Below are 26388 nucleotides of genomic sequence, written 5' to 3'. Positions count from 1 at the left end.
GTGACAAAACAGCTTAGCCTTTGCCTGTACAGAGCTCACAGAGTTCAAGGAATGGCACAAATAACCATGCAGTTCTCCTGGTGGCATGTGTCCTGCATAAGAAACACAGGGCTCTGGGAGTTTGGACAGCCGAGCAGCTCACCTGGTTTGCTGCAAGTAGCAAATTGCTGGACAAGGTGAAGAGTCCCCTCCCCTTCCCCAGGCTCCCTACACCCTCCCACAGACGGTATGAGGGCCCCTGACGAAGCGCAGAACAAGGCCTGGCATCTCTGCCCCTCCTCTGCCTTCCCAAAGCCAGAAGGAAGAATTCGTACCTGTTAGGTTTACGGGATAAGTTTGGTAGTTATATCGCCAACCTGTGCAGTGTTTTAGAGTAAGGTAGTTGTACCTTTCATCCCTGGTATATGGCTGAGGCTGGAATGGTTGCCCTTGGTTAAGGTGGTTCATCAGTAGGCATTCGGTGTGGAACTGACTTCTCTCCTATCTTGGTGAGAACAGTTGACATGTGACAGCCCCACGTGTCTGCTTGTGCTAAAACTTTCCAGAGCTTCTTTCCAGCTGGGTAATTAGTGGGGGGAATCTACCCACCTAGGGATAATTTAGTAGATGTGAGCTTATAATTAAAAGTTCAAGGTGAATTGGCTTTGCTTGGTCAGCTTCGTGGTGCCTGGCTTCGTCTCTGTGAAGAGAGGGGTCTCCCAGCTTTGGCACCTCCCTCCAGTCCTTCCTGTTCTCACCTCCCTCTGGTCCTTCCTATTCTCCATCCTGTGTATTGATTGCACGGTTCTCGGCCACAGCGGCTGCCTTTTCTGAAGTACCTTTTCCCATTTCAATTGCTAGGCTTTTGAAACAAGATTGTTCATGTTATATAAGAAAAATATTGTTTCATCTCTATTTTCATCCTGTTATCATTGACTTTTAACTTGTCTGGACTTTTTTTTTTAACCATTTCTCTACAGGAGTCCCTATTTTATAAGAACAGCCATCAGTACATAGACAGACTGCTACTTTGTTCATACAAATCGATAGTCACAAAATTTTAATTCTTAGATGACTTCTAGGAGTGAGGCATTGTTTTAGGGGTTTGGAAATATATCTGAACAAACCAGACAGACATAAGTCCCTGATTGTCTGTCATGGAGAGTCGAGAGACAACCAACATTATACAAACTAAGGAGGAAGGTGTTCGCTTATAGAGAAAACAGTAGAATTAAAGACGATTGCAAATACTGACTTTTAAAGCATTATACTTTCAGTGTTTCTTGCATTTTTCTGTGGTATCTAGTAACTATATATTATCTTGATGTCAATGGATTACAATTTATTTAGAACCTTTGAACTATCTACAACTTTACATCTGGAGAAAACTTGGGGATGACTGAGCACAAACCCTCTATTCTGAAGTGTGGAAACAGGTCCACAGAAAAGAAGAGATGTGCTTAAGATTTTACAGCTCCTGAGTAGCAGAGCAGACACTGAAAATGATTTTTAATTCATTGTGTAAACAATTCTTTCAGATCCCTGTGATGCTGTTTGTCTACTGTAGAAAATTTTAGTTGGTTCTGATTTTTGTTGTTGTTGTTGGTTACAGGGCTTGAACTCAGAGCCTGGGGTGCTGTCCCGGAGCTTTTTTGCACAATGCTAGCACTCTACGACTTTGAGCCACAGCTCCACTTCTGATTTTTAGATGGTTAATTGGAGACAAGAGTCTCACAGACTTCCCTGCTTGGGCTGGCTTTCAGCTGCAGTTCTCAGAATACAGCCTCCTAAATAGTTAGGATTATGGGTGTGAGCTACTGGTGCCCAGCTTTGTTTCTGATTTTTATTATAAAGGATGTCGCATGCCAGGCACTGGTGGCTTATGCCTATTATCCTAGTTATTCAGGAGGCTGAGATTTGGAGGGTCATGGCTCAAAGCCAGCCAAATCAAAAAGATCTATATGACTTCATCCCCAAAATAACCACCAAAACTCAAGGCTGGAAGCATGGCTTAACTGGTAGTGTGCCAGCTAAACCAAGCAAGTTGAACAAGTGTAAGCCCCTGAATTCAAACCCCAATACTGCCAAAATCATCACTGTAATGGTGAAATGAGTAATGAGTATCTTTATAACATACATTCTTAATGAAGTAGAAAGGTTTCTAGTGAGGAGCATTTACATTTCCAGTGCACTAGCATATGCTAAGTGCTTTTCATAAAATAATTCCCTTGTGACAGCAGTGTCATTTCTTTTTTCTCTTTGTAGATGAGACTATAAATGGATTCCCATGAAATCCAGGCTTAGCCAAGTCTGACTTTCAACCTCTGATCTACAACCTTCCAAATTTAAATGTTAAATTGCAAGTGTCTGCTGGGCAGACTGGCTTACACCTGTAATCTGAGTTACTCAAGAGGCCGAGATTGAAAAGATTATGGTCCCCAAACTCCAAATAAACAACAACAACCAAAAAACCCAAACAATTAAAGAAAAACCCTGAGCTTGATGATGTATGTTTTTCATCCCAGTTATGTAGAAAGTGTAAATAGGATGTTTGTGGAGTAGTCTGGCTTAACAAAAAGTGAGACTATATTCAAAAGAATAACATAAAGCCAAAAGCATGGCTCAATGGTAGAGTGCCTACCTAGAAAGCACAAGGTACTGAGTGTAAAACCTAGTTCATAACCCAATACTACTATGTCCGGTACCGCAAATGTCAAAATCCATGATAGCCTGGAGGTAGTGGCTCATGCCTGTAATCCTAGCTACTCCGGAGGCCAAGATCTAAAGATGGCAGTTTGAAGCCAGCCCGTGCAGGAAAGACCTTGTGTTGGGAAACAGATTTGGAGAGGTTAGATAACTGGTGTAAGTTGTGAAGCAGGTTTTAGACCGTGATTGGGTTCCATCCTGAGCTTTAAGGTGGCTTCTGGCTCTATGTTACTGTGCTTGGCAACTTTTCATGGCAGAGGAGTGAGTGGATGAGCAAATGAATGAATGGATGGATGAGTAGGTGAATGGATTGGAGAAGCAGCTTCCATAGAGAATTAGGCAGCCTGGTCCCCTGGGTGACTGGCTCTTCCTTGAAGGTCTGTAGCTTCCATGTGCAATCGTTAGTTGCCTAAGCCACTTCCAGGATGGCGCTCTGCTGCCCTGGAGGCCACATTTTTCCCAAAACCTTTGCCTAAATAAAGATTCTTTCCTGGCTCAGCACATCTCTTGCAAAACACCCATTGCAGAGTAAAGCAAGGTTAAGCCAGACACAGAGGGTGTGGACTTCAGCAACTGAAGGAAGTTGTGCTATCTCCACATGATGAAATATTCTACAGCTATGAAAATAATGCTGAACATACGGTACGGTGTAGAAATATGGAAAGGCGGGAAACAGTTGCATGTATCTGAAGATGTCGGCTAAGGCAGTGGGCGTTTATTTGGATAAAAGTCAAAAGAGGACAGGAAAGAAAATTGCGTAAAGGTCTTCGGATTGGATCTCATCCACTTGCTCTACCCTGTGTTTCCTGGTCCTTTTTCATCCAGTCACAAACTCAGTATCTTACTTCTAATGCTTAATCTTCATTTCTACTAACAGACTTTTGGGGGGCAGTGCTAGCCCCAGGGCCTAAAACCAGCACTCTTCCACCAAGCTACACCTCTATAGTGTCTTAAGACTCCTAGATCTCCGTTCTCTCTCTGGGGTCCTCACTGGGGTCCACATGGTACTCTGTGGTTCAGTGAGGTTTAGGTTGCCTTTTCTTTTTGTCTTGCCAGTACTGAGGCTTAAACTCAGCTTTCACACTCTCAGTTAGCTTCTTCCCCCTTTCCCTCCACCCCCCCCCCCCCCCTTTAAAGACTGGCACTATCACTGAAGCCACACCTCCACTATGAGTTGAAGATCAGAGCCTCTGGGACTCTAAAGCTCTGGTTAGCTTTGAAACGATGATACTTGATCTCACCATCCTGGGTAGCTAGGATTAAAGGCATGAGACACCAGGGCCCTGGCCCAAAGTGGTTTTGATAGGAAACATATCTGATTTGGCTACTTTTTTTTCTTTATTTTTTGTGCCAGTCCTGGGGCTTGAACTCAGGGCCTGGGCTTTGTCCTTGAGCTTTTTTGCTCAGGGCTAGCACTCTATCACTTGAGCCACAGCTCTATTTCTGGCTTTTTTGGTGGTTAATTGGAGATACAAATCTCACACACTTTCCTTCTCTGCCCGGCTTCCATCTGCGATCCTCAGATCTTAGCTTCCTGAATAGCTAGCATTACAGGCGTGAGCCACCAAGGCCTGACTTGCTTCTGTTTCCCCCATGGTTACAAGCTTCTGTTTACTTACAACTGCATTGAGGAGCCAAAACGTGTAAGATACGTTCATAACATATCTTACCGCCTCTGCCCAGTATTTTATTATTATTATTTTGTTTCCTCCTTCTCCAATCTCCTCTAGACCATGGTTCAAAGGTTCTAACTAACCCCTGAAGTCTTCACAACTGTCCTAGGGAAAGTTGGTTTCTCCGCTCTCCTAAAGTACCACAATTCATGCTGTTATAATTCTGAGGTTACTGCCCCTCTAGAGCAGAGACCTCATCCTGCTGCCCTCCACCAGAGACCCTCAGCGTTGTGCCAAAACAGGGCACCATACGTGGCAAAAATATGTGTTGATTGAATGAATAAATGGTCACGTGAAATAGTATTCTTTATGATGTTTTAATTGTGTGGATGTGTGTGTGTGTGTGTGCACACGCTGGTACTAGAGCTTGAACTCAGGCTCTTGCATTCTTACTTGTTTTTTTTACTCAAGGCTGGTCCTCTACCACTTGAGGCATAGCTCTACTTCTGGACTTTTGGTTGGTTAATTGGAGGTTAAGGGTCTCTTGGATTTATATGCCTGGACTGGCTTTGGGTATTGGGTCTTCAGATCTCAGCCTCCTGAGTTATAAAGAGGGTAACAGGCATGAGCTAAAATTGGTCTTATTAGACCAATTTATTAGTCAATAAATTTGCAAAGAAAACAGCACTTAAAAGAAAGCAACAGGATCTTTTGAAATGAAGACAAGTAGAGGCAGCGAAGTAAAACATGGAGAAACAAGGAACTATGGAGTGAGTAGACAGATTGAGTTGCTGATTTCCTTTTTTCGTCCAAGACTGGGACTTGAACTTGCTCACTGGCTGGCACGCTACCACCTGAGCCACACCTCCAAACATCAGATTGGGTTTCAATCCTGGCCTGTCAGCTGAGCCCCATGCTTCCTGTCTAAGACGGACATGGGAAGTGTCTGTGGCAGGCCAAGGAGGACATGCAGTTATTGGGCTAAGTACAGTACAAAGATCACATTGTCACCGAGCTGCTGAGGCCTTTGTGAACATCTTTTTGGTGTCCTTCTGCTTGGTTTTGTAATCTAAAATTTGTGAAGTTTCAGCCTCAGCTGAAATTTGATAATACTCATGCAGACTGATGAAAGATTCATGAAGAGCGAGTTCAGCACTTCTTGTAGTGTCTCATTTCTGAGCCAGTTTCCTTACCTCTACGTGGGGAGTGGTATTTACCTGTAGGTCTCAGTTAGGGGTGGATATCAAATTAATGAGGAGAAAGGAACAGAGGCACGCCAAGTTCTGCACAGTAGGTGTGTGTGTGTGTGTGTGTGTGTGTGTGTGTGTGTGTGTGTGTGTGTGGTGTGTGTGTGTGTGTGTGTGTGTGTGTGTGTGTGTGTGTGTGTTTCTCCTAGGGCTTAAACTGAGGGCCTGGGTGCTATCCCTGAACTTTTCTGGTTCAAGGCTAGTGCTCTACCACTTGAACCACAGTTCCACCTCTGCCTTTTTTGGTACTTAATTTCCTAGTTTGTGTGTACCTAGCATCCTCATATACCTGTCCAGTGCCTCTGATATGAGCTCTGAGCAACCACACATCTCCAATCCAATGTACCCTGCAAAAGCAGAAATCTCTCCTACAGTATCCTTCAGCACCTGAACTTCCAGTTTAGCTCAAGTATTTTCCATTACAGACTGCTCCTAACTGTACATGTTAGCTTTTTCTATGAGAACCTCTTTTTTTTTTCTTCATCATGCAAAAAACGAGCCTCTATTGGTACTAGCTTCATCTCAGATGAGCAACAGAAGTGTGGGAGCTGGTATCTGGGAATAGTAAAGTGGAATCTGCCAGGTGCTGGTAGGAGACACATCTGAGAATAGAGGTTTGAAGTACGTGAGACTCTTCTCTGTATTTAGCCACCAGAAAACCATAAGTGGAGCTGTGACTCAAAGTGGTAGAGCTCTAGCCTTGAGCAAAAAGAGCCTGAGCCCAGGCCCTGAGTTCAAGCCCTATCCATGACTAACATTTAAAAAAAATGTATGGGATCCTGAGTCTTTCCAAAATATTATGATTAAGGAAAAGAAAGCTCTGAGGACCAAGACTCTTTGCTTTCTATGTGCCCTGAAAAAGCTACCCAGTCTCACCATGACTCTCCTAACATGTTTGTATACAATGTGGTAGGTACCTTATTGCATACCATTTGGCTTCCTCCTAACTCCAAAGTATTTGGGGTATGAAGTGATTTTATTGGCCACATAGGCTAAGGCCATGTGATGTAGTCTGATTGACTAGAGCGGTTAATTCATGAATTAGGGCTTTATACATAGTCTGGGTTCATAAGTCATACGATCTTCTGAGATCATATGCAAATTTGAATTCCTCCATACACTTTCCTGGCGGGGGAGAAAGGCCCATACTTTTATGAGATTTTTTTTTTCTTCTTCTTCTCCTTTCAGCTGGGCATTTACAACCATCACAAGGATCTGCCCACGAAACTGGTGATCGGATCTGGGGGCAGTAATCATGCTAATCTTTTCGTACTTCGTTAGTGAAAACAATCTAGGCGTTTTACACCAGGATTCTCTTGAGTGTGAAGAGCAGGGACGGGGTGGGGGGGTGGGGTGGGGGTGGGGGCTGGGGGGTTGGGAGGTGGGGAAGGGGCTGCGCGCTGGCCACGAGCCCTCCCCAGTGGACCCTCCCCAGTGGGCCCTCCCCAGTGGGCCCTCCCCAGTGGGCCCTCCCCAGTGGGCCCCAGGCGGCCGGGGAGCGGCGGTGGAACCCCGCGTCTGCTCCCACCTCCCCAGGGCGTCTCCCAGATACCATCTCGGGCGCTAACGGGGCTCTCCGGGCTCTGGGGAGCCGGCCAAGCTCTCCTGCCGCTCCGGGTAGCGCGAGGGAGGCTCGGTGCCTGGCCCGAGGGCGAAGGGCGTGCTGCCTGCGGCCCAGCGAGCCGCCCCAGGTGTGGGGTGCTGCAACGTGGCGTCTCAGGGTGGGGATGGGGGCCTCAGCCCCGGGCCGTGGTCTGCAAACCAGAGTTCCGACCCGAGGCTGGTCACCCGCACCTCTTGAGCTTGGCTTCCATTGAAGACCCTAACCACCCGAAGCTGTCTGGGCGAGAAGGTGCTGTCCCTTTAAGGGGGGCGGGGAGCGGACGGGCTGGCCGCGCCCCCTCACTCTGCGAGCCGCCGGACCACCTGTCTCCGGCCTAGCCACGCCCCTTTCCGGAGGGGCGGGGGAGGAGGGGGCGGGGAAGGAGGGCTTGAGGGTTTACCTTGCGGGGCGGGCGCGCGGCGCATGCGCAGGGCCGGACAGGTCCGCGGCGCCCTCACTTCCTGGCATTCCCCCTCCCCCTCTCGCCGTTACCCTGTACATCCGGGTCACTTGCCCTCCGCTCGGAGTCGCCGCTGCCGCCTCCGTTGCCGCCGCCGCCGTCGCCGGGTTCGTCGCGGCTCCGCCTCAGGGGCAGGTGCGGAGGGGGCTCCCGGTCCGGCCGCCGCTGCTCCCCCTCTCCGGGCCCGGGGCTCCCCCTAGCGCCGCCGAGGAGCCGCCGCCGCCGCTCGAGGAGGGCGGAGGAGCGGGGCTGAGAGCCTCGAGGCGCGAGGGCGGGTGAGTGATGGGGTTCGGCCGTCCCCTCCCGCGCCCCTCGCGTGCCGCGGCCGCGCGACCCCATCTTGGCGGCCAGGCGGGCGCGGCGGGGCCCTGCGCCGGCCGCGGAGGGTTTCCTGGTGCCTGGACGCGGCGGCGGCGGCCCGGGCCCCGGCGCCCGCCCGCCCGCCCGGCCGCGGCCCGGCCTGCCCGGCCCGGCGCTCATTCATTCCCGGCTGCCTTCCTGCCGCCCGCCCGCCCCGTCCTCGCGCCCGGGCCGCCCGCCGCAGCCTCCCCGCAGCCCTCCTGCCCCCGGGCCCCGGCCCGCCGGGTCGCCCGCGTCCCAAGTTGCGTGTCCTTCATGGCTCCCGTCACCTGTGCGGCCCGCCCCGCCCCGCCCCGCCGACTCGCGGGGACCTTTCCCCGCCTCGCCCCCGGGCGCGGCCTGAGCGCGTGTCCGGGGCACGCTTCCTCCTCTGGCCTTTCCCAAACCGGGGGGGGCCGCACCCCGGGCAGTGGCTGCACCTCGGGGCCCGGGGGGACGTCCAGTTTCTGGTGGTGGTTCCCCTAGCCTAAAACCTTTGACCCGAGGCGGTTATCCCCCGCCGCCTCCCGGGCGGCCGCGGGACCCGCTCGCGTCGCGTCTCTGCGGTGCCGGCGTGGACTGAGCGCGGCCGGTGCGCGGCTCGGCCGGCGTGCGGCCCGGCCGGTGCGCGGCGCCGCGGGATGCCCTTCTGGACGAGGCACCGGAGGGAGGGGTGGCTCCAACGTCCCCCCGCCCCGGGCGAGCGTGCCGGGCTTGGCGCAGCCCAACTCCACACGTGTGGGCCTTGCGTCCAGCGGTTTCGGGTTCTTTCTGCAGACCGAGGTTCCTTCCACCGGAGTTTCCCTCTGTGTCGGGAGGAGTTTCGATCACTTCCGTGTTTGGTTGCTCACGGCACATCTTTAGACAGGGTCTCTCAAGAATAGACGCACTCCGATCCTTTTAGTTCTTGAGTTGTGTTTAATCGCAGAGACGGGAGCTCTGAGTCTCAGCATGACTTGGTGATTGGAGCTTAGTTGGGAGTCTGTCTGAGGTTGTGGCAGTGAACTGAAACTGACCGGTCGGTGTCCGTAGGGGACATGACCGGGACTTTTTCCCCCCTTTGACTTGGTGTATGCGCATGTGCACCGATAGTGGGGGCTTGAACTCGGGGCCTGGGCGCTGCCCCTTAGCTTTTTCCTGCTCAGAGTTGACCGGGATTTACCGGGATGGCCTTTTGCTGGCTATTCCCACCAAAATCAACCTTTCTTGTCTAGGCTGGCTGCGTGCTGGGCTTTTCATATCTCAGCCTCCTAAGTACCTAGAATTACAGGTGTGAGCTGCCTCCCACGGGATTTTCACAGGCATCACGACCACCTCAGAGGAGGTTCTAAAGCACGCCTGTTGCCTGTGGGATATCTATGATTCTTTTTGTTTCTTTCATTTCTCTTTCTTTTTTTATGCTGGTCCTGGGGCTTGAACTCAGGGCCTGGGCTCTGCCCCTTAGCTTTTTCACTTAAGGCTGACACTACTACCACATGAGCCACAGTTCCACTTCCGGCTTTTTTGCTAATTGAAGTTAAGAGTCTCAAGGACTTTTTTGCCTGTCTGGCTTCCAAGGTGATCCTCAGATCTCAGCTTCCTAAGAAGCTAGTATTACAGGCATTGTGTTTTCTGATAGTAGATGACAGGCGCTGTGTTTTAAACAGTAATTGCCTTTGAGGAAAACCTTGGCTTTTTGAGATGTTGGATATATAGTATACACTTTATATGTAATGGTGTAGAGGATGGCTTTGTTTTGTTTGGTTGGTCATGGGGCCGGAACTCTGGGCCTGGGCGCTGTCCCTCAGCTCTTCAGCTCAAGGCTAGCGCTCTACCACTTGAGCCACAGCACCACTTTTTTTTTCTGTTTATGTGGTGCTGAGGATTGGAACCCAGGGCCTCATGCATGCAAGGCAAGCACTCTACCACTGAGCCACCTTCCCAGCCGAGGATGGGTTTTTGTTGGTTGTTTGCTTGCTTGTGATACTGGGAAATGAACTCTGGGCAAGTGCTCTTTCACTTGATCTATATGTCCTCAGCTGCTTTCTTTAATTTTTTTTTTTTTTGGTGCCAGTCCTGGGGCTTGAACTCAGGGCGAGGCTCTGTCCCTGAGCTACTGCTCCACTCTGAGGTTTTTGGTAGTTAATTGGAGATGAGACTTTACTGTCAGAGCTGGGTTCCAACCGTGGTCATCAGATCTCAGCCTCCTGAGTAGTTAGAATTACAGGCATGAGCCATGGACATCAAGCTTGTTCTTTTGAAATCAGGTCTGGCTAACTACCTGCTGAGGCTAGATTTTTCTTTCTAAAGAAAGTGGTTAATTGGTCAAAGGGAGATGTGATTAAAATGGATTCTAGTTGCTCCAGCAAAAATATTATTTCAGGTGCCAACTAAAGCTAAGTGAGGGCAGTTTATTTTTGGTAGGTTAAGGTGATATTTAGTGGGACTTAAAACTAGTTTCTTTAAACTTTTCCCAAATAAAAACAATTAAATGGTGCCACTCTTCAAATTATGACTTGTTTTTGAAGTGGTTATGTATCTTTAGTTAGCCAATAACAGTTGATCAAGAAGTAAAGAAAGATGCTTATTTCATTTTACTCCTAGTCTCCTTGGGGAAAGTACTGGATTATCACTTGAGATTGCTTCACTCTTACTAAGTGTTGATGCATTCAGCTGTCAGACCCTATAATTTTTTCTTTGGCTGGTTAAGGAAAGCAAGACTGTCACTTGGTGGTATTTAATTATGGTGTTGGTTGTGTATCTTTTTGTTTTTTATTCCTACTTTTCTGATAACACATAGAAGTTAGCACAGTTCCTGCCTGATGCTGGTGGATACTCAGTTAATATTTTGAAATGTTGAGTGAACACCAAGGTCAAAGAGTCTTGGACAGTAATAGTGTTTTGTAATTATGTGGCAGAAGTTTTAGAGAAAGATTGATTGCTCTGAGCTTCGTTATTCTCAAGTATTTTGCATATTTTGAGTATGCTGGATTAGGTTACTTAAATGGTCTTGAGAAAGTATAATACTCGTGTTAATTTTTGTCTGTTTACTTAGAATAGGTATCTGATACATGTAAGTATATTATGTAAGTATCTTGTCAACATTTATGAACAATACTCAATTTATGGAATTACACATTTGAAACATTTTTTTATGGAGGGGGTCGGTTGTGGGGCTTGAACTCAGCCTAGGCTCCTCCTGTCCCTGAGCTTTTCAGCTCAAAGCGGGCGCTCAACCACTTGAGCCACAGCACCACTTCCCATTTGAAAAAATTTTAAAGTCAGCATAAAATACTTTGCTGTGTGAGCTCATCCTATATTATAACCAGTTCACTAAATAAGTGTAACATTTCAAGCATTTTTTTTTTTTGGAATAGTGGAAGTTTTTTAATACACAGTGTAATGTTAATGGTGACTTAACTGTTTTACTGGTGGTGCTGATGATAACAGTAGTTGGCAAAGTGACCGCTACTGGTCAGGCAGTGTTCTGAGACCTGTTTTAATCTTTTGTGTGTGCCAGTTTCTGTACTAGGGCTTGAACTCAGGGCCTCACACTCACGTGGCTATTTTTGCTCAAAGCTAGTGCTCTATTACTTGAGCACTTGGAGATAAGAGTCTCATGGACTTTTCTGCCCTGACTGGCTTTGAACTGCCATTCTCACTGCCTGGCTAGCATTAATATCCTTGTCTAACAGATGAGGAAACAGGTTAAATAACTTTAGCAACATAGCTAGTAAATGGTAGATCTGAGACTTGGCTCTTATTGTTGTGTGATATTGGACACTTGACCTCAGATCTTTATATGTACTGTTAGTTTTTGACCACAAGTTTTTGACAATTAAATGTATTTCTAGTTAATTCCTGAATAACACTAGGAGCTTGGAGAACTTATGTAAGTTGTTCAGATACACTCAAGTGAAATGTGGAAGACTGTTATTTGAACTCAGGCCTGTGGCTCATCTTTATTAAAATTGTATTTCAAGTTACTAATTTGTATGTAGCAGGTATATTTAAGACAGAGAGTCTCAGAACTTTTTCAGCTACCACACAGAAAGGATAATGTTCACTTGTTCTGAACTCTTCTGTGAGTTTGTACAGTATTATAAGTCATAGCTCTGTTTCCACTCATGTAAGGAAAAGGAGTGGCATCTGTAAAACTCTTTAAACAAGGAAATTATTCCCAACATTTTGATTCTTCAAAATGTGACTGTAGGTGAGAATAACTTCTCAAAGATGTACTATTGGGTAATTTGAAATGATACATGACATAAAGATATAGTCTTGAAGCTATTTGTTTTGAAATGGTAAAGGTACATATTCTTCAAGGTAGAGGTACATTATTGTTTTATATGGGGCACTGAAGCTTTGAATCCTGTACAGTTATTTTCTGTCCTGCAGTATTCTCTACTTGATATATTTATTTAGTGCATTATGTATGGTTTTTATGAAATCCTGGGCTGAAACAAGCTTTTCACTACCCCTGGAATACTTCTGTTCAACAGTTGGAATGCTAGTGTAGATTGAAGATTTTTAGAAAACACTTGATGACATATTCCCAGATGCTGTAACTGGAGGATTATTTATGCCATGTCTCTGTCCTTGGTGTGGAGAAAAGAGAACGGAATACACTAAATGAAATCTGAAATTTAAGTGGGTCTTAAAGCAAACTCTTGGTAGTGGCTGAGGATTAAACCTCTTGAAGTATACTTCTGCAGTTTAACTTGTACTCTAATTATTTAGAGATTCTTCTCATTGAAGTATTATACGAAAACATTGCCTTGACTTTCTGGTATGCGCTTGTCTGATAATATAAAAGATCCTCTTACAAAACGGGAACAACTGTTACAAGCCTCATAACACTTGGAATTTTTGTCTCTTTTCTTTTAAAGACAGGGTCTTGCCATGTAGTTTAGGCTAGCCTTGAACTTGTAAGCTTTCTGCCCCAGTGGCCCTAGTGCTGAGATTGCAGATGTGAGCCTCTACACCCTATTATTGGAAATTTTTTGTATTATACTGCAATATATAAGGAAGGCAGGATATAATTGCCTTAATTACTCGAATAGTTACTGAGTACATAAAAGCAGAGTTATATATTAATGAGCAAAACATTCATAGTCCCTCTTTAGAATAGAAGATAAAGAAAAATAGTGTGACTTAAGTGGTATAGGGATAACCTATCTTAGCTTAAGATAAACCCTCTTGTTTGAATGTCTTGTAAATCAGGGCATGTGGCGTAGACTGACCCATCACTCCCAAGGAAGAATGCATGGGTGAGTAGAGAAAGAAAGGCAAAAACCTTGAAGGTTGAGGAGGGCTTGTAATGTATTACAGAGATAATACCCCTGTTGGGCTGTAATGCTGGTAAAGGAGAAGTGGGAAAGAGGAAGCGAAATAACCCTAGGCCATCTACCCAAGTCAATGTCAAGAAAAGGCATTCAGTTCATTTGGGCCAGAGGCAGTGGGGAAACCTGTATAGGATTTTAATGGAGAGACTAAAATACTCAAGTTCAAGTTTTCTTGTTGTTCTGAGGGCTGGGTGTGTGTGTGGCTCATTGGTAGAGCATTTGCTTGACATGCATTTTGCTAGGGCCTTGGGTTCCACGTACAGATGTCAAGGAGAGGAAGATTGTTCTGGCTGCTTTTTTCTAATTTTTAAATTAAAATTTTTAAATAAAAATTTAACTATTTATTTTATTTTTGGGGTAGGGAATTGCCATATAGTCCAGTCTGTCCTCAAACTCACTGTGGGGCCCAGGCTGGCCCAACTAAAGTTTTTTGGCCCCTGAAGTATTAGAATTACAGTTAGGCACTACCACATCCGGTCTGTTTTGTCTGCTTTTAGGGCGTGGGTTGACAGTGAAAGAAAATTGAAAGCTCATGAAAAAAATGCTTAAATTTGTATGATGCAATGTATAAGATTTATTGATTTGTTGGATGTGGTCTCCATAGAGCCTGTAACTTTGCTTAGAAAAGCAGGGAAATAAAATCTCACAGCAGTTGAGATGCTGCTGCCTTGGGCTAAGGCTAAGCCAGATGTGTTTTCAAGTGAGCATTTTCAGTTGACTTACTGTGTTGTTAGTCACTGGGTTTGAGCTGACCCACCCCAAAATAAGAATGCCAGGCCAAGCACCCAGAAGTGGTCCATGCTTCCCTGAGTCATTCAGTTTGCACAGAACCAAGAAGCTGACAAATAGATGCCTTTCAAAAGAAATACACCTGATAGTTGAATAGGTAGGCAATGAGTCAGAACTTTCAGATTTCACCTTTAGGTGATGCTGAGCTTGAGTACAGTTGGTAAAACATGAATCACAGAGCCTTAGGATGTGAAGTCTCCAAAATAGCACTTTTGTACATATACCTCTTCCTGATTGGAAAAACTGTCCAACACAGGGTGGAGAAGTACAGGCATCGTCAGGTCCTGCAGTTCACCAAGATGTAGTGTTATAGTGAATTGAATTGGCCTGAAGTACTTCATATATAAGTCACATTTGCTTCCCTAGCCCATTGGAAACCCTGCCCAAATCCTATGAGATGAATCTGAGTGTCCCAGGTTGCCTGTATCCAGAAGAACCATAAGCATTTGAGTTCTTCTTTAGTTTTCTGGGCAGTCGCAGATGGATTAGTCCCTCATAGAGATCAGGGAGACCTCAGCCCAGTCACTAATCAATTTTTAACTTTATAACAAAAGAATTTGAGTTTGCCAGCAGAGTAATATTAGGGTAAGGAAGGAGAGGAACTATGATAGCAATCAGAGCTTTGAATTCACTCCTGATCATTCTCTCTCAGTTCACAAAGAAGCTTCTGATGCTTCACTTACACCTGAAGCTCTGCATTTGTCAGCAAGGCCATGATTACTTAAACCACCAATTTAATTAGGGGATTCCTTAGTTCAGCAGCCTAGTTCCTTTACCTGGGCTTGGCCCATTGTCACCGTGCATCCCTTTCTAGCCTAAAGGAGAGTGATCAACCAGTCTACCATTGAGGCTGCTAATTTCAGTTTCACTTCTGGGAGGGTGGGTGGAGGGAGGTAGGACAGTAGAAGGGTAGAAGGGAGATAGGTCCTTAGTCCCACCTTACCGTCTTCTAGGGTCATTCATACATAGATCCCAGCAATCTTCTGATTTCCAGAACTCAGTCAGTGTGACCTCTATCTTTTCTCTTAGAATGTCATGGCTCTGCATCCTAATCCGAATGCCCAAACTGGTAAGAGGCAGAACAGTTTGAGGCTGTTTTCTATTGCAATCTAATGCGTTACCCTTTCCCATTCTTAGGGATCTGGTAGAAGACATGAAACTTGTTCAGAGATGGAAGGTAGGCAAGTTCTTTTTTTTTTTTTTTTTTTTTTTTTTCCAGTCATAGGACCTGAACTCTGGGCCTGGGCGCTGTCCCTCAGCTCAAGGCTGAGCACTTACTCTGCCACTTGAGCCACAGAGCCACTGCCAGCATTTTCTGCTTATGTGGTGCTGAGGAATGGAACCCAGGGCCTCGTGCATTGCATGCAAGCACTCTACCACTGAGCCACCTTCCTGGCAAGTTCTTTTCTGTAGTAGCAGCAGGCAGAGTATCAGCGTTTGCACTGTCTTTCTGAGCCTCATTCTACAGTGACTTGGTGAGGGTCAAGGAGTACTTGTACACATGTTTTTGGAATGAAGCGCTGAAATTAGGGAACCTAAATCTTTTACAGTAAGCAAGATGCATGCTTGTCCTTTGCTCTGTAAAGAAGCTTTTTAAACAATTTTCACAATTGTCCACAGTGCAAGAAATCCTGGAAAGGTTGTCTAGAGCAAAGAGCAGTTGGTACTTACAACACATGCAAAATATCTGTGGAGTATTGTTTACCCACAGATGTAAATTGGTTCTCAAAAAAAAATCTGATCTTAAAAAGGGTTCCTTGCATATAGTAAGAAGATGATAGTACATATGATTGATGTTTATTTCTTCATCTGTTTTTTGTAGTAACATGTAAGTAATGACCATGGTAGAAGTTTGATTAAATTTCTTTAAGGTAAGTGGAGATAGCACCAGAAAGTAGTGACTAGCACATTTAGACATCTTTCTGTTTGGAAGAGATCTATATGTGTTCTTCAAGAATTTTAAGAGCATTAAAGTGAAATGAAAAAAACAACTGCCAGGATACGAGATAACTTTGCTTTTATTATATCAAACTACCGTTATCAACTTAAAATCCTTACAAGTTCTAACAAATGATGGTAATTAAGTACATTTTAAGGGAGGCTGCTTTTTCTGTTGAGAGACAGTACAGATTCAGAATTGTAAGACCTAATAGTGATAGAGAGGAGGAATCTTGTCTTTCTTTTGCTTGCTCTCTTTCTCAGCTTAGGGCTACATTTTATTTTTTAAAAATCTATCCTCCCAGTCATATCTTTAAACAAGTATTTAAAATATGATTGGAGTTTTTATTTTGTGTTAAATATTATTTAATGTCTTCATTGCATGTGTGTATGTGGTCTTGAGGTTGAACTCAGGGAGGCTACTACCACTTGAGTCACAGCTCCACTTCCAACTTTTTTGGTACTTAATTGGAGGTAAAAGTCCTATGGACTTTTCTTTCCTGGCTGGCTTCAAATCCTAAGCCTGAGATCTCAGCCTCCTGAGTAGTTAGGATTACAGCCATGAACCACAATGGATGGCCATACTTAATATTTTAATGGTGTTTCATAAATATACTTATCAAGCTAATTTTAAAAGTGCAGATGAGTCATTTTCATTAATTCCATTCATTTGAGTCAAACTGCACATGAGTTTATAGACTTGGAAATGTAACACAATCTCGTGATGGCAGAACCCCGCTTTGGATTGCTGACTACAAATCATGGATGGAAGTATTTTGGAAATAATCTTCTATACTAAAATGTGAATGTAGTTAAAGCTCTCTCTTTTTATTTATAGAACAGTATTAAAGCAAGTCAAAATATGTAGCCTAGGGTTGACAACCCTTTGGAATGGGTGTGCCAAAGTTCCACTGTGGTATGTGTGATGGGGACAGCTGGCCAGTGTCTGTCTTTGTTCTGAGGCACTGACCCTTCTTGGTATCTGTTAGTGAGCGTATTATCTTTTGTATCTTTTAAGAACTTTTTCTTAGCTGATTGGCTATATTCTTTCTTGTGTTTTTATTTTTATAAACTTACACAAGTTATGCAACTTCCACATTTATGTGTATTCCTATCAGTCATACTTCTCTCTCTGTTACTATCTCCTCTGCCCTCCCTTTCCCTTTTCCCCAGACAATTTCAACAAGCTTTTTGGCTCAGTTTTCATAGTTGTAAAAATTCAATTTTAGCCATAGTCATCCTCTTTCAAAATGTATTTCAGAATTTCTTTTTTTTTTTTTTTTTTGGTCCGGTCATGGGGCCTGAACTCTGGGCCTGGGCGCTGTCCCTCAGTTCTTCAGCTCAACGCTAGTGCTCCACCACCGAGCCACAGCGCCACTTCCGGCTTTTTTCTTTTTGCTTCTTTGGTGCTGAGGAATCCAACCCAGGGCCTCAGGCATGCAAGGCAAGCGCTCTACCACTGAGCCACCTTCCCAGCCCTCAGAATTGTTTTTTTTTCCTGTCCTGGTGCTTGAAGTTGGGGCGTCCTGGTGCTTGAACTTGGGGTATGGGTACTGTCTCTTAGCTTTTGCGCTTAAGGCTAGTGTTGTACCACTTTGAGCCACAGTGCCATTTTCTGGCTGTTTTGGTAATTTTATTGGAAATAAGAGCCTGGGGCTGACTTTGAATCGAGATCCTCAGATCTTGGCCTCCTGACTACAGGCGTGAACCACCAGGGCCTTCTATATTATAGTGTATGAGATTTCTTTCTCTTCCTCCTCCCCCCCTCATCCTCCCCCTCCCCCCCTCCCCTCCTCCTCCCCCCTCCCCCTCCCCCTCCCCCTCCCCCTCCCCCTCCCCCTCCCCCTCCCCCTCCTCCTCCTCCTCAGTTGCTGGTGGCTCAGCAAAAACTCAGAAGTGGAGTTGTGGCTCATGTGCTAGAGCATAAGCTTTTAGCAAAAAAAAAAAAACTAAGGAATGATATTGCCCAGGCCCTAGAGCAAGACCTAGTACTGACACCAAGAAAAATTTAGTTATACAATCCAGTCTTAGTTAACTTTCTGTCTGAGGTAAGTTTTTGAGTTCATCTTTTTTCATGTGGATCTCTAGTTGTATCAGCCCTATTCAGAAAAGACTCCTTGAGCCCATTGAACTGCCTTGGCATAGTTGTCAATAGTTGATTGCAGGTGAATAGGCTTATTAGGACTTTTAGTTTACTTTTAGTTTTTAATTGCTCAGTGTGTCTTGTCTTTTTTCTAGGCCCATATGGCTTAATAACTTCTAGCTTTGCATATTATGTTATCTTTTTTACCAAGATATATGCTGAAATTTGTGAAGAACTGAAGTGATAGAGAAGCAGATGAACAAAGCAAGTCATTACTAGATCGTCTCAGTTTGAGTAAACACCTTTCCATGCATCTTTAACATACGGTCATTTTACTTGAGTATGTATATGCACATACACACATCCCATTTATACATAAAGAAACATCATTATTTGCCCCCCCCCCACACACACACATAGGTCTTGTGTGCTTTTCCAATGAATACATTTATTGTCAACTTTGAGAGAACTGATTATTTTTCTGCAGGCGCTTTTGTAATTCTCTGAATTTTTACTGACATAAACTTCTGAGACTTGACTTTTTTTGGACTAAGAACTATGAGTGCCTTTTTCTTGGTAGCATGTTTAAATGGAATTTACTTCTCATTTTATCTTTGGAAAGATGACTTTAAAACAAATGGGTAATGACAAATCATGTATGATTGAACAAAATGAATACCCATGTCCAGTTTTTTATTTTTATTTTTTTTAATCGGTCGTGGGTCCTGAACTCTGGGCCTGGGCACTGTCTCTCAGATCTTCAGCTCAAGGCTAGTGCTCTACCACTTGAGCCAGAGCGCCACTTGTGGGTTTTTCTGCTTATGTGATGCTGAACCCAGGGCCTCATGCATGGAAGGCAAGCACTCTACCATTGAGCCATCTTCCCATTCCCTCCCCCATGTTGTTTTAAGCATTTAAGATTTTCTTAAATATTTAAGAGTATATATGTATTTTTCTGCTTATGTGGTGCTGAGGAATCAAACCCAGGGCCTCATGCATGCAATGCAAGCACTCTACCACTGGGCCACCTTCCCAGCCCCAAGAGTATATATTCTTTTTTTTGTTGTTGTTGGTCGTGGGGCTTGAACTCTGGGCCTGTAGATTTGGGCCAGGTGCTGGTGACTCATGCCTGTAATTCTAGCTATTCAGGAGGCTGAGATCTGAGGGTCATGGTTCAAAGCCAGCCTGGGCAGGAAAGTCCGTGAGACTTTTTTTTGGGGGGGGGGGGTCCGGTCATGGGGCCTGAACTCTGGGCCTGGTCACTGTCCCTCAGTTCTTCAGCTCAAGGCTAGCGCTCTACCACTTGAGCCACAGCGCCACTTCTGGCTTTTTTCTTTTTGCTTCTGTGGTGCTGAGGAATCGAATCCAGGGCCTCAGGCATGCAAGGCAAGCGCTCTACCACTGAGTCAACTTCCCAGCCCCAGGTTCGTGAGACTCTTATCTCCAGTGAACCACTAGAAAACCGGAAGTGGCACTGTGGCTCAAGCTGCAGAGTGCTTGCCTTAAGCTGAAGAGCACAGGGACAGGGCCCAAGCCCAGAATTCAAGCCCCACAACTGACCAAAAAAAAAAAAAAAAGAAAGAAAAAAACTAGATTTGGTAGTTGACAAGTGTGGAACCAGAAAGTATATATACATAGTGATACAGACTTTTATTTGCAATCATAGGAGAACTAATATCCACCACAAGCTGTTTACAATACTAATGAAGAAATGTCAGCCTTTGCTCTTTTTTTTTTTTTTTTTGTCGGTCATGGGGCTTGAACTCTGGGCCTGGGCGTTGTCCCTCAGCTCTTCAGCTCAAGGCGAGCGCTCTACCACTTGAGCTACAGCGCCACTTCCGGTTTTCTGGTGGTTTTATTGGAGATAGGAGTCTCTTGGTCTCTCCTGCCCGGGCTGGCTTTGAACCGCGATCCTCAGATCTCAGCCTCCTGAGTAGCTAGGATTACAGGCGTGAGCCACCAGCGCCCGGCTAGCCTTTGCTCTTTTGCACTTTGTGAATTAATCCTGTAACCTTGATGGAGCCTGAGATAGGTTTAGCAGCCATCATGGAACTTTGGTGACCTGAAATTTGTCTCATCAGCCACTGAAGGGTGAATTCTATTATCAGAAATTCCCTTGACATTCATATTTCTATTGTAGTAGGGTTTTATATGTTGAATACATGGTTGAAAATCACCTTTAGTGAAGTAACAGCTATAAGAGACTGTATAGATTATGCTGAATGTTAAAAAAAAAGAAGTTTAAAAGTTTAATCTCTGGAAGGGGTGACTGTTAAAGGGTTTCCTTGGAAATGATGGAGTTAAGGGTAGGTGCCAATACAGTAGAGATAGTGTTTAAAGAAAATGTGTTTTACATTACTTGGGAAATTGAATTGCTCAATGAAATGACAGAAATGAGATATTTTTGTACACAGTAGGCATGTTTGTATTTAATTTGTGAAGCTAGGATTGGAGCTGAATGTACATGGTAGGCAAATGCTCCAGCACTAGGGTACATGTTCAGCCTGTGAGATTTCAACGTTTTTAAACTAAGAAAAAATTCAGATGACAAATTTGTAGAAAGTGAAGTGGTCTAACTCTGGTGGAATTAGGGATTTTTATTTTCTTCCTCCTTTTTATTTAAAATTAGGAAAGTATAACATACATTATGTGACAAAGTGCTAAAATGAAATTTGTATTGAGTTTGGCCCTGTGTCATACTGGGGCTTAAGCTCAGGGCATTCAGCTTGCTAGACAAGAGCTCTGCCGCTTGAGAGCCATGCCTCAGTACCTTTGCTTTTAGTTTGTTTTTCCAAGAGTCTTGAGCCTAGGATCTCAATTCAGAATTCTGCCTCTACCTCCTAAGTAATTTGGATTATGGGAGTGTGCCATTATAGTAGGTTAAAGCAAGTTGTTAGAATGAAAGCACTGTAAAAGAAATGCCAAGAAATTCTTGTTACTTTGAATATCTGCCCTATCCGTTGACTTAAAAAATATTAGAAACTTGGAAATTAGAAGAGTTTTTGACCAAGTTGTTAGAAATTAAGTGGTAGAGTATTTGAATTGAGTTGATGGTGTACTAGGAATCTCTCTTATCCCAAGCTCTATCTTTGTGGAAGAAATAGGAATGTTCTATGAAATAAAAGGGTTTATGGTGAACACTTCAGGAGCAATTTGTGGGGACACTATATTGATATCTACTCTTGTCTGAAATTTTAGCAGCAGAGGAGCGCAGGGTTGCTACTCATACCCCCAGAGCTGTTTTGAACAAGGCATGTGTGTTATGCTGGCAGCTAATGAAGCTCATCTGAGGATGCTAGAAGTTGGGGTAGAGGATGAATTCTCAGAGATGTCTTGTCCTTAATCTGTGGAGTTGGGATAAGAGATCCCCAGGGCTTGGGTGGGTCAGAACTTCCAAGGAACTTAAGGAAGCATTCTGTGGCAGCTTTTAACAGTTTTTCTGAGTGCTGCATAGGGCTGAGCAGCACAGGCACAGCTGGGAAGATGAGGAAACTGACTTTTTTTTGGGTCGATTGTGGGGCTTGAACTCTGGGTCTGGGTACTATCCCTAGGCTCTTCAGGCTCAAGGTGAGCGCTCTATCACTTGAGCCACACAGCGCCACTTCCAGTTTTCTGGTGGTTAATTGGCAGTAACAGTTTCACAGACTTTCCTGCCCAGGCTGGGTTTGAACCATGATCCTCAGATCTCAGTCTCCAGAGTAGCTAAGATTACAGGCATGAGCCACTGGCTCCCAGCAGGAAACTGACTTTGAATGGAAATTCTGACAGTTTGGGTGGAAAATCTGAAGATGGTTAATAAATAAAAGTTTAGTGACATTAGCTATTGCCACAGAATAAATTTGAAAGGACAGTGGTGGAACAAACAAAACTGTAAGCTCCATGTAATAGTTACAGTTGCTTTTTTATTTTTATTTTTTTTGGGGGGGGGGCCGGTTGTGGGGCCTGAACTCTGGACCTGGGCACTGTCCCTCAGCTCTTCAGCTCAAGGCTAGTGCTCTACCACTTGAGCCACAGCGCCACTTCCAGCTTTTTGTTTTCTGCTTATGTGGTGCTGAGGAATCGAACCCAGGGCCTTATGCATGCAAGACAAGCGCTCTACCATTGAGCCACTTCCCAGCCCCTAGATGCTTTTTTAATATGAAAAATAAAAAGAATTTTCAGGAGAAGAGTATTCCCATTGATGCATTTTTTGGTGAGTAAAATGACTGACTTTGAGACTGTCAGTTTTGTTCTGGAGTCTCATTCTCCTCTTACGGTTACTAACATAAGGTAAGTAAATTTATTTGTTAGTTTATTTGTTTCTGCAGTACTGGGGTTTGCATTCAAGGCCTCATGCTTGCTAAGATGCCCTACCATTTGAGCCATTTCTCTATTTTATGCTTGTGTTTTGTTTTTCAGACAGTAGCTCATATATTTGCCTACAGTGGCCTAGAGTACAGTCCTCCTAAGTATGGCCTAGAGTGTAGCTAGGATCACTAGCTGCATGACCATGCTGAGCTTGTTTGTGGCTAGCCTTGGCTAGCCTCAAACTGGCTGAACTCAACCTGGGATTCTACGTTTGTATCACCACACTTGTCCATCTAATTTTTGAGATTTGCTTCATTTACTTTTTTCTTTTTGGGTCCGGTTGTGGGGCCTGAACTGTGGGCCTGGGCGCTGTCCCTCACCTCTTCAGCTCAAGGCTAGTGCTCTGCCACTTGAGCCACAGCACCACTTCCGGCTTTTTTTTCTTTTTGCTTATGTGGTGCTGAGGAATTGAACCCAGGGCCTTAGACATGCAAGGCAAGCGCTCTACCACTGAACCATCTTCCCAGCCCCTTCATTTACTTTTTAAAAAGGGAACATCACCTGTATTTTAGTGCTTTACAAAATAAAAATTATGGTCTGTAATAAAATGTATCGTATACACGTAAATTATTACTCTTTTCCATTGCTTTTCTTAACATATGTTTTGCTTATACATTTCTTTGAATTCTAAGTACAAGTAGAGGATTTGGTATGAATATAGGGTGTAGTTACTAGCTAGGATAGGAGAAATGTTGGTTTTCAGTGAAGTCCAAGTTCTACTCTTGAGTTGAAACATAGAAGGTTTTCAGAATAGAATTTGGTTTTACTGATGTGTATAAGGAAGCATGTGAATTAGGAAATGGAGTCATGTGCCCAAGTGGAAAATCCCACATTATTCTTGGAGTAATCTACATGAAACAAAAGAAACTGGTGGTGGAGAGAAGACTTTATAACAAACACTATCATTTTTACAGTGTACTTTATCTAGAAAGTTTTTACTAATACTTTAAAAATGATCTTGGTGTTGTCATTTTCTATTTAACATTCAGATTTGAGACTTTGAAATTAATTTTCCTTTATATGAGCTAGGTACATAAATGATTTGATTCATACCATGTTTAGCTTCTATCTTTATTGTTTATATCTGTACTACAGACTTAGATTTATAACATAGCTAAGATCTGCTTAGTTATAGAAAAATAATTTTAAATTAGGAAATTGAGACTAGAATTTTGGTTTTTTCCTCTTTTCTTCTTTCTTTCTCCTTCTGCCTCCTTTCTTTCCTTCCTTGTGCTGGGGATTGAATCCATAACCTTGCAGAATATTTCATTTTTATTTATGTGCTTTCTAAATATAATTTTAATGCTGTTATTAAGGTGTTATACAGATGGGTTACCTGAGTACATTTCTCTTTTTGGACAGTGTTAGCCTTCACTTCCCTCCATTCAGAATATTTTTTCAATTCATGCGTTTTTGGTTGAAAGTGTCAGAAACTGTAATTTGGATAGATAAAGGAATTTATTGGGACAATTTCAGATGCCTCATAGAATGGTGGAAAGATTAGGAATCTAGGTTCACTGAGTGAGCAGTAACCAAAGGAGCCTGGCTGGGCAGTGTAGCCACTGGTCTATTGCTGCCACTGTGAATCGTTTTCCAGGTCTCCCTGGTTTTTGGGCCATTCTGTCAAGATAAATTGCCTCAGTGTTTTGGTCTGACCTCTCTTATGAACTCTACATTCCTGTGTCTTTCACCTTTTCAGCATCTGCAGTTGGTGTTTTATCGCCTTCTCAAACATGTCCAAAACTGGACTCCTGCTCCTTTTCAAATCCCACACCTGCTCCTTCTCAATCAGACAAACATATTGTAGATATTTTGTAGGATATTCTATAATGCAGATTTGTTATTTTGGCATTTTCCTCATAGGTTATATGTACTTAATAGTTACTATAGTATGCTACTGTTGAGTACTTCATACTACATCTCATGAGAAGGCCCTGTCGGTTATATGTAGTTTTGGTGGTGGTAAGTTTGATTCCTCATTCAATGGTAATGCTATCAGACTGTGTGATGTCTAATTCCCCCTGAAGTTACCCAACATGAGCCTAGTATAGGAAAATGCAAACACACACACACACACACCTGACTAGTAGGCAGTTATCAGGAAATTAAAAAGATAGAACTTCTAATGTTTTAGTTTTTTTAGCATGGGAGAAAAGATAAGCAAATAAGTCAACATAAATCTGAAATAATGAAAAGCATATTCAATCAACATTAACAACCCCTTAATTTGGAATGCAAAGTTAGCAGTTAATATACAGTTGTTTTTTTTACTATGTGACCTATGTATGAAAAAAACGGACATTAGGAAGAAGGTTGGAAGTACTGGCTAAAAAAGACTGATGATCTGTTTAACAGTGATCAGTAATTTCCCCTTGCTTTCATTAGCATAATGGTCAACATTTTTTCCATATTTACAGTGTAAGTATCTACATTTTTATAGTTTTACTGGCATCTTTAAAATATTTTTCCTCTTATAATGGAGAGAACAATGGAAAAGTTGACATAGATCAACATGCATTGTACTTACAACCTGACTTATGAAATTGTACATTGTACATTTGTACATTGTAACCTCTTTTTAAATAAGATAAAAATATTTTCTCAATTTGAGAAAGCATAGTCTAGTTCTCAAGTGATTGAAAATTTGTTTTTTGTTTCAAGAGCTTTTTCTCTCCAGCTTGAATAAATACCTGACAGGTACAAATGAAAACCATGAACTATATAATGAAAGAAAGTCTAGGTACTTTTACATCTGATAGAATTCAGATGAAAGAGAAAAGGAGAAATTAGAAAGCGTACGGATTTTTGGGAGTAAAGCTTCTCTGAGGTGCTTACTTATGGACATTGAGCACATGGGCCATTGAGAATTTGGGGACTAACAATGAACATTCAGAAGGACGTTGTTCTGGTGAATTCTGTGTTGTTTCAGTCTTAGTTGAACAAAGCCTTTTTCTTTTTTTTTTTTAAGTTTTAACTTAGGTTTATTGCATTGTCAACTCTATGAAAGTAACTTATAAAAACAATTATTTAAAATAAAAACATTTTACTAGGCTTGATTCATGAAGGTTACTGAGGGTGTGATATTTAAATATGAGAAATTACTGACATAAAAATAGCCTCTCAGGGCTGGGAAGGTGGCTCAGTGGTAGAACGCTTGCCTTGCATGCCTGAGCATAAGCAAAAAGAAAAAAGCAGGAAGTGGCACTGTGGCTCAAGTAGTAGAGCGCTAGCCTTGAGCTGAAGAGCTGAGGGACAGCGCCCAGGCCCAGAGTTTAGGCCCCACGATCGGACCCCCCCCCAAAAAAAAAAAAAAAAAAGAAGCCTCCATTCCATATCACTATGCAGTTTGCAGTAGAGATAAAAATACCTTTTTCTGCTGGGTGCCGGTGGCTCATGCCTGTAATCCTAGCTACTCAGGAGGCTGAGATCTGAGGATTGCCGTTTAAAGCCAGCCCAGGTAGGAAAGTCTGTGAAACTCTTACCTCCAGTAAACCTCCAGAAAATCGGAAGTGGTGCTATAGCTCAAGTGGTAGAGCACTCACTTTGAGCTGAAGAGCTGAGGGCCAGCGCTCAGACCCAGAGTTCAAGCCCCACGGCCGACCGAAATAAAGCCTTAAGGACTTCAGTTTTATGATGTATCTTCATTAAAATCAAATGGTATTTTTTTCTCTTGCCTCTTTTAGAAGAAAATATTCTCCTTTTCCAGTTCAGTGGGTATGTTAATATTAAATCTTTAAAAAGTTCTTTTACTTAGATCAAAGCATATGAAAATGTTCTTTGGAAGTTAGTGCCAGTGGTGCTTTTTAAAGTAGGAGACAAACTCCAACACCATCACTCTCTAGCTTTCTCTGACACTCTTCTGGAATTAAATTATTCCCTCATCTGTTTCCCATAGCAGCTTAACCACAGAATTCTGAAATAGCATCTTATTTAATTATCATGGATTGTAGTGATTTGTTT

At 43.7% G+C, this 26388-nt stretch overlaps 1 protein-coding gene across 6 annotated transcripts in view; it reads left to right on the top strand.

The window, feature by feature from the left end:
- Cyrib (CYFIP related Rac1 interactor B) overlaps nucleotides 1–26388 on the top strand; it is a 113188-nt gene that overhangs the window by 38310 nt on the left and 48490 nt on the right. For 2 of the 6 annotated variants that reach the window (XM_069991405.1, XM_069991406.1), the window contains exon 3: nucleotides 15198–15237. The exons of 2 other annotated variants lie outside the window; for them this stretch is intronic. In XM_069991405.1, coding sequence (XP_069847506.1) covers nucleotides 15231–15237 — 7 coding nt within the window. In that variant the 5' untranslated portion in view covers nucleotides 15198–15230. Of the gene's footprint in view, nucleotides 1–7757; nucleotides 7884–15197; nucleotides 15238–26388 lie in introns of those variants that run through there. 2 more of the 6 variants (XM_069991402.1, XM_069991399.1) reach the window with 2 other exon arrangements.

Source organism: Dipodomys merriami, unplaced genomic scaffold, assembly GCF_024711535.1.
Source record: "Dipodomys merriami isolate MVZ:Mamm:240054 unplaced genomic scaffold, mDipMer1.0.p SCAF_4, whole genome shotgun sequence".
Lineage (NCBI taxonomy): Eukaryota > Metazoa > Chordata > Mammalia > Rodentia > Heteromyidae > Dipodomys > Dipodomys merriami.
This window is presented reverse-complemented; position numbering and strand designations above follow the sequence as displayed.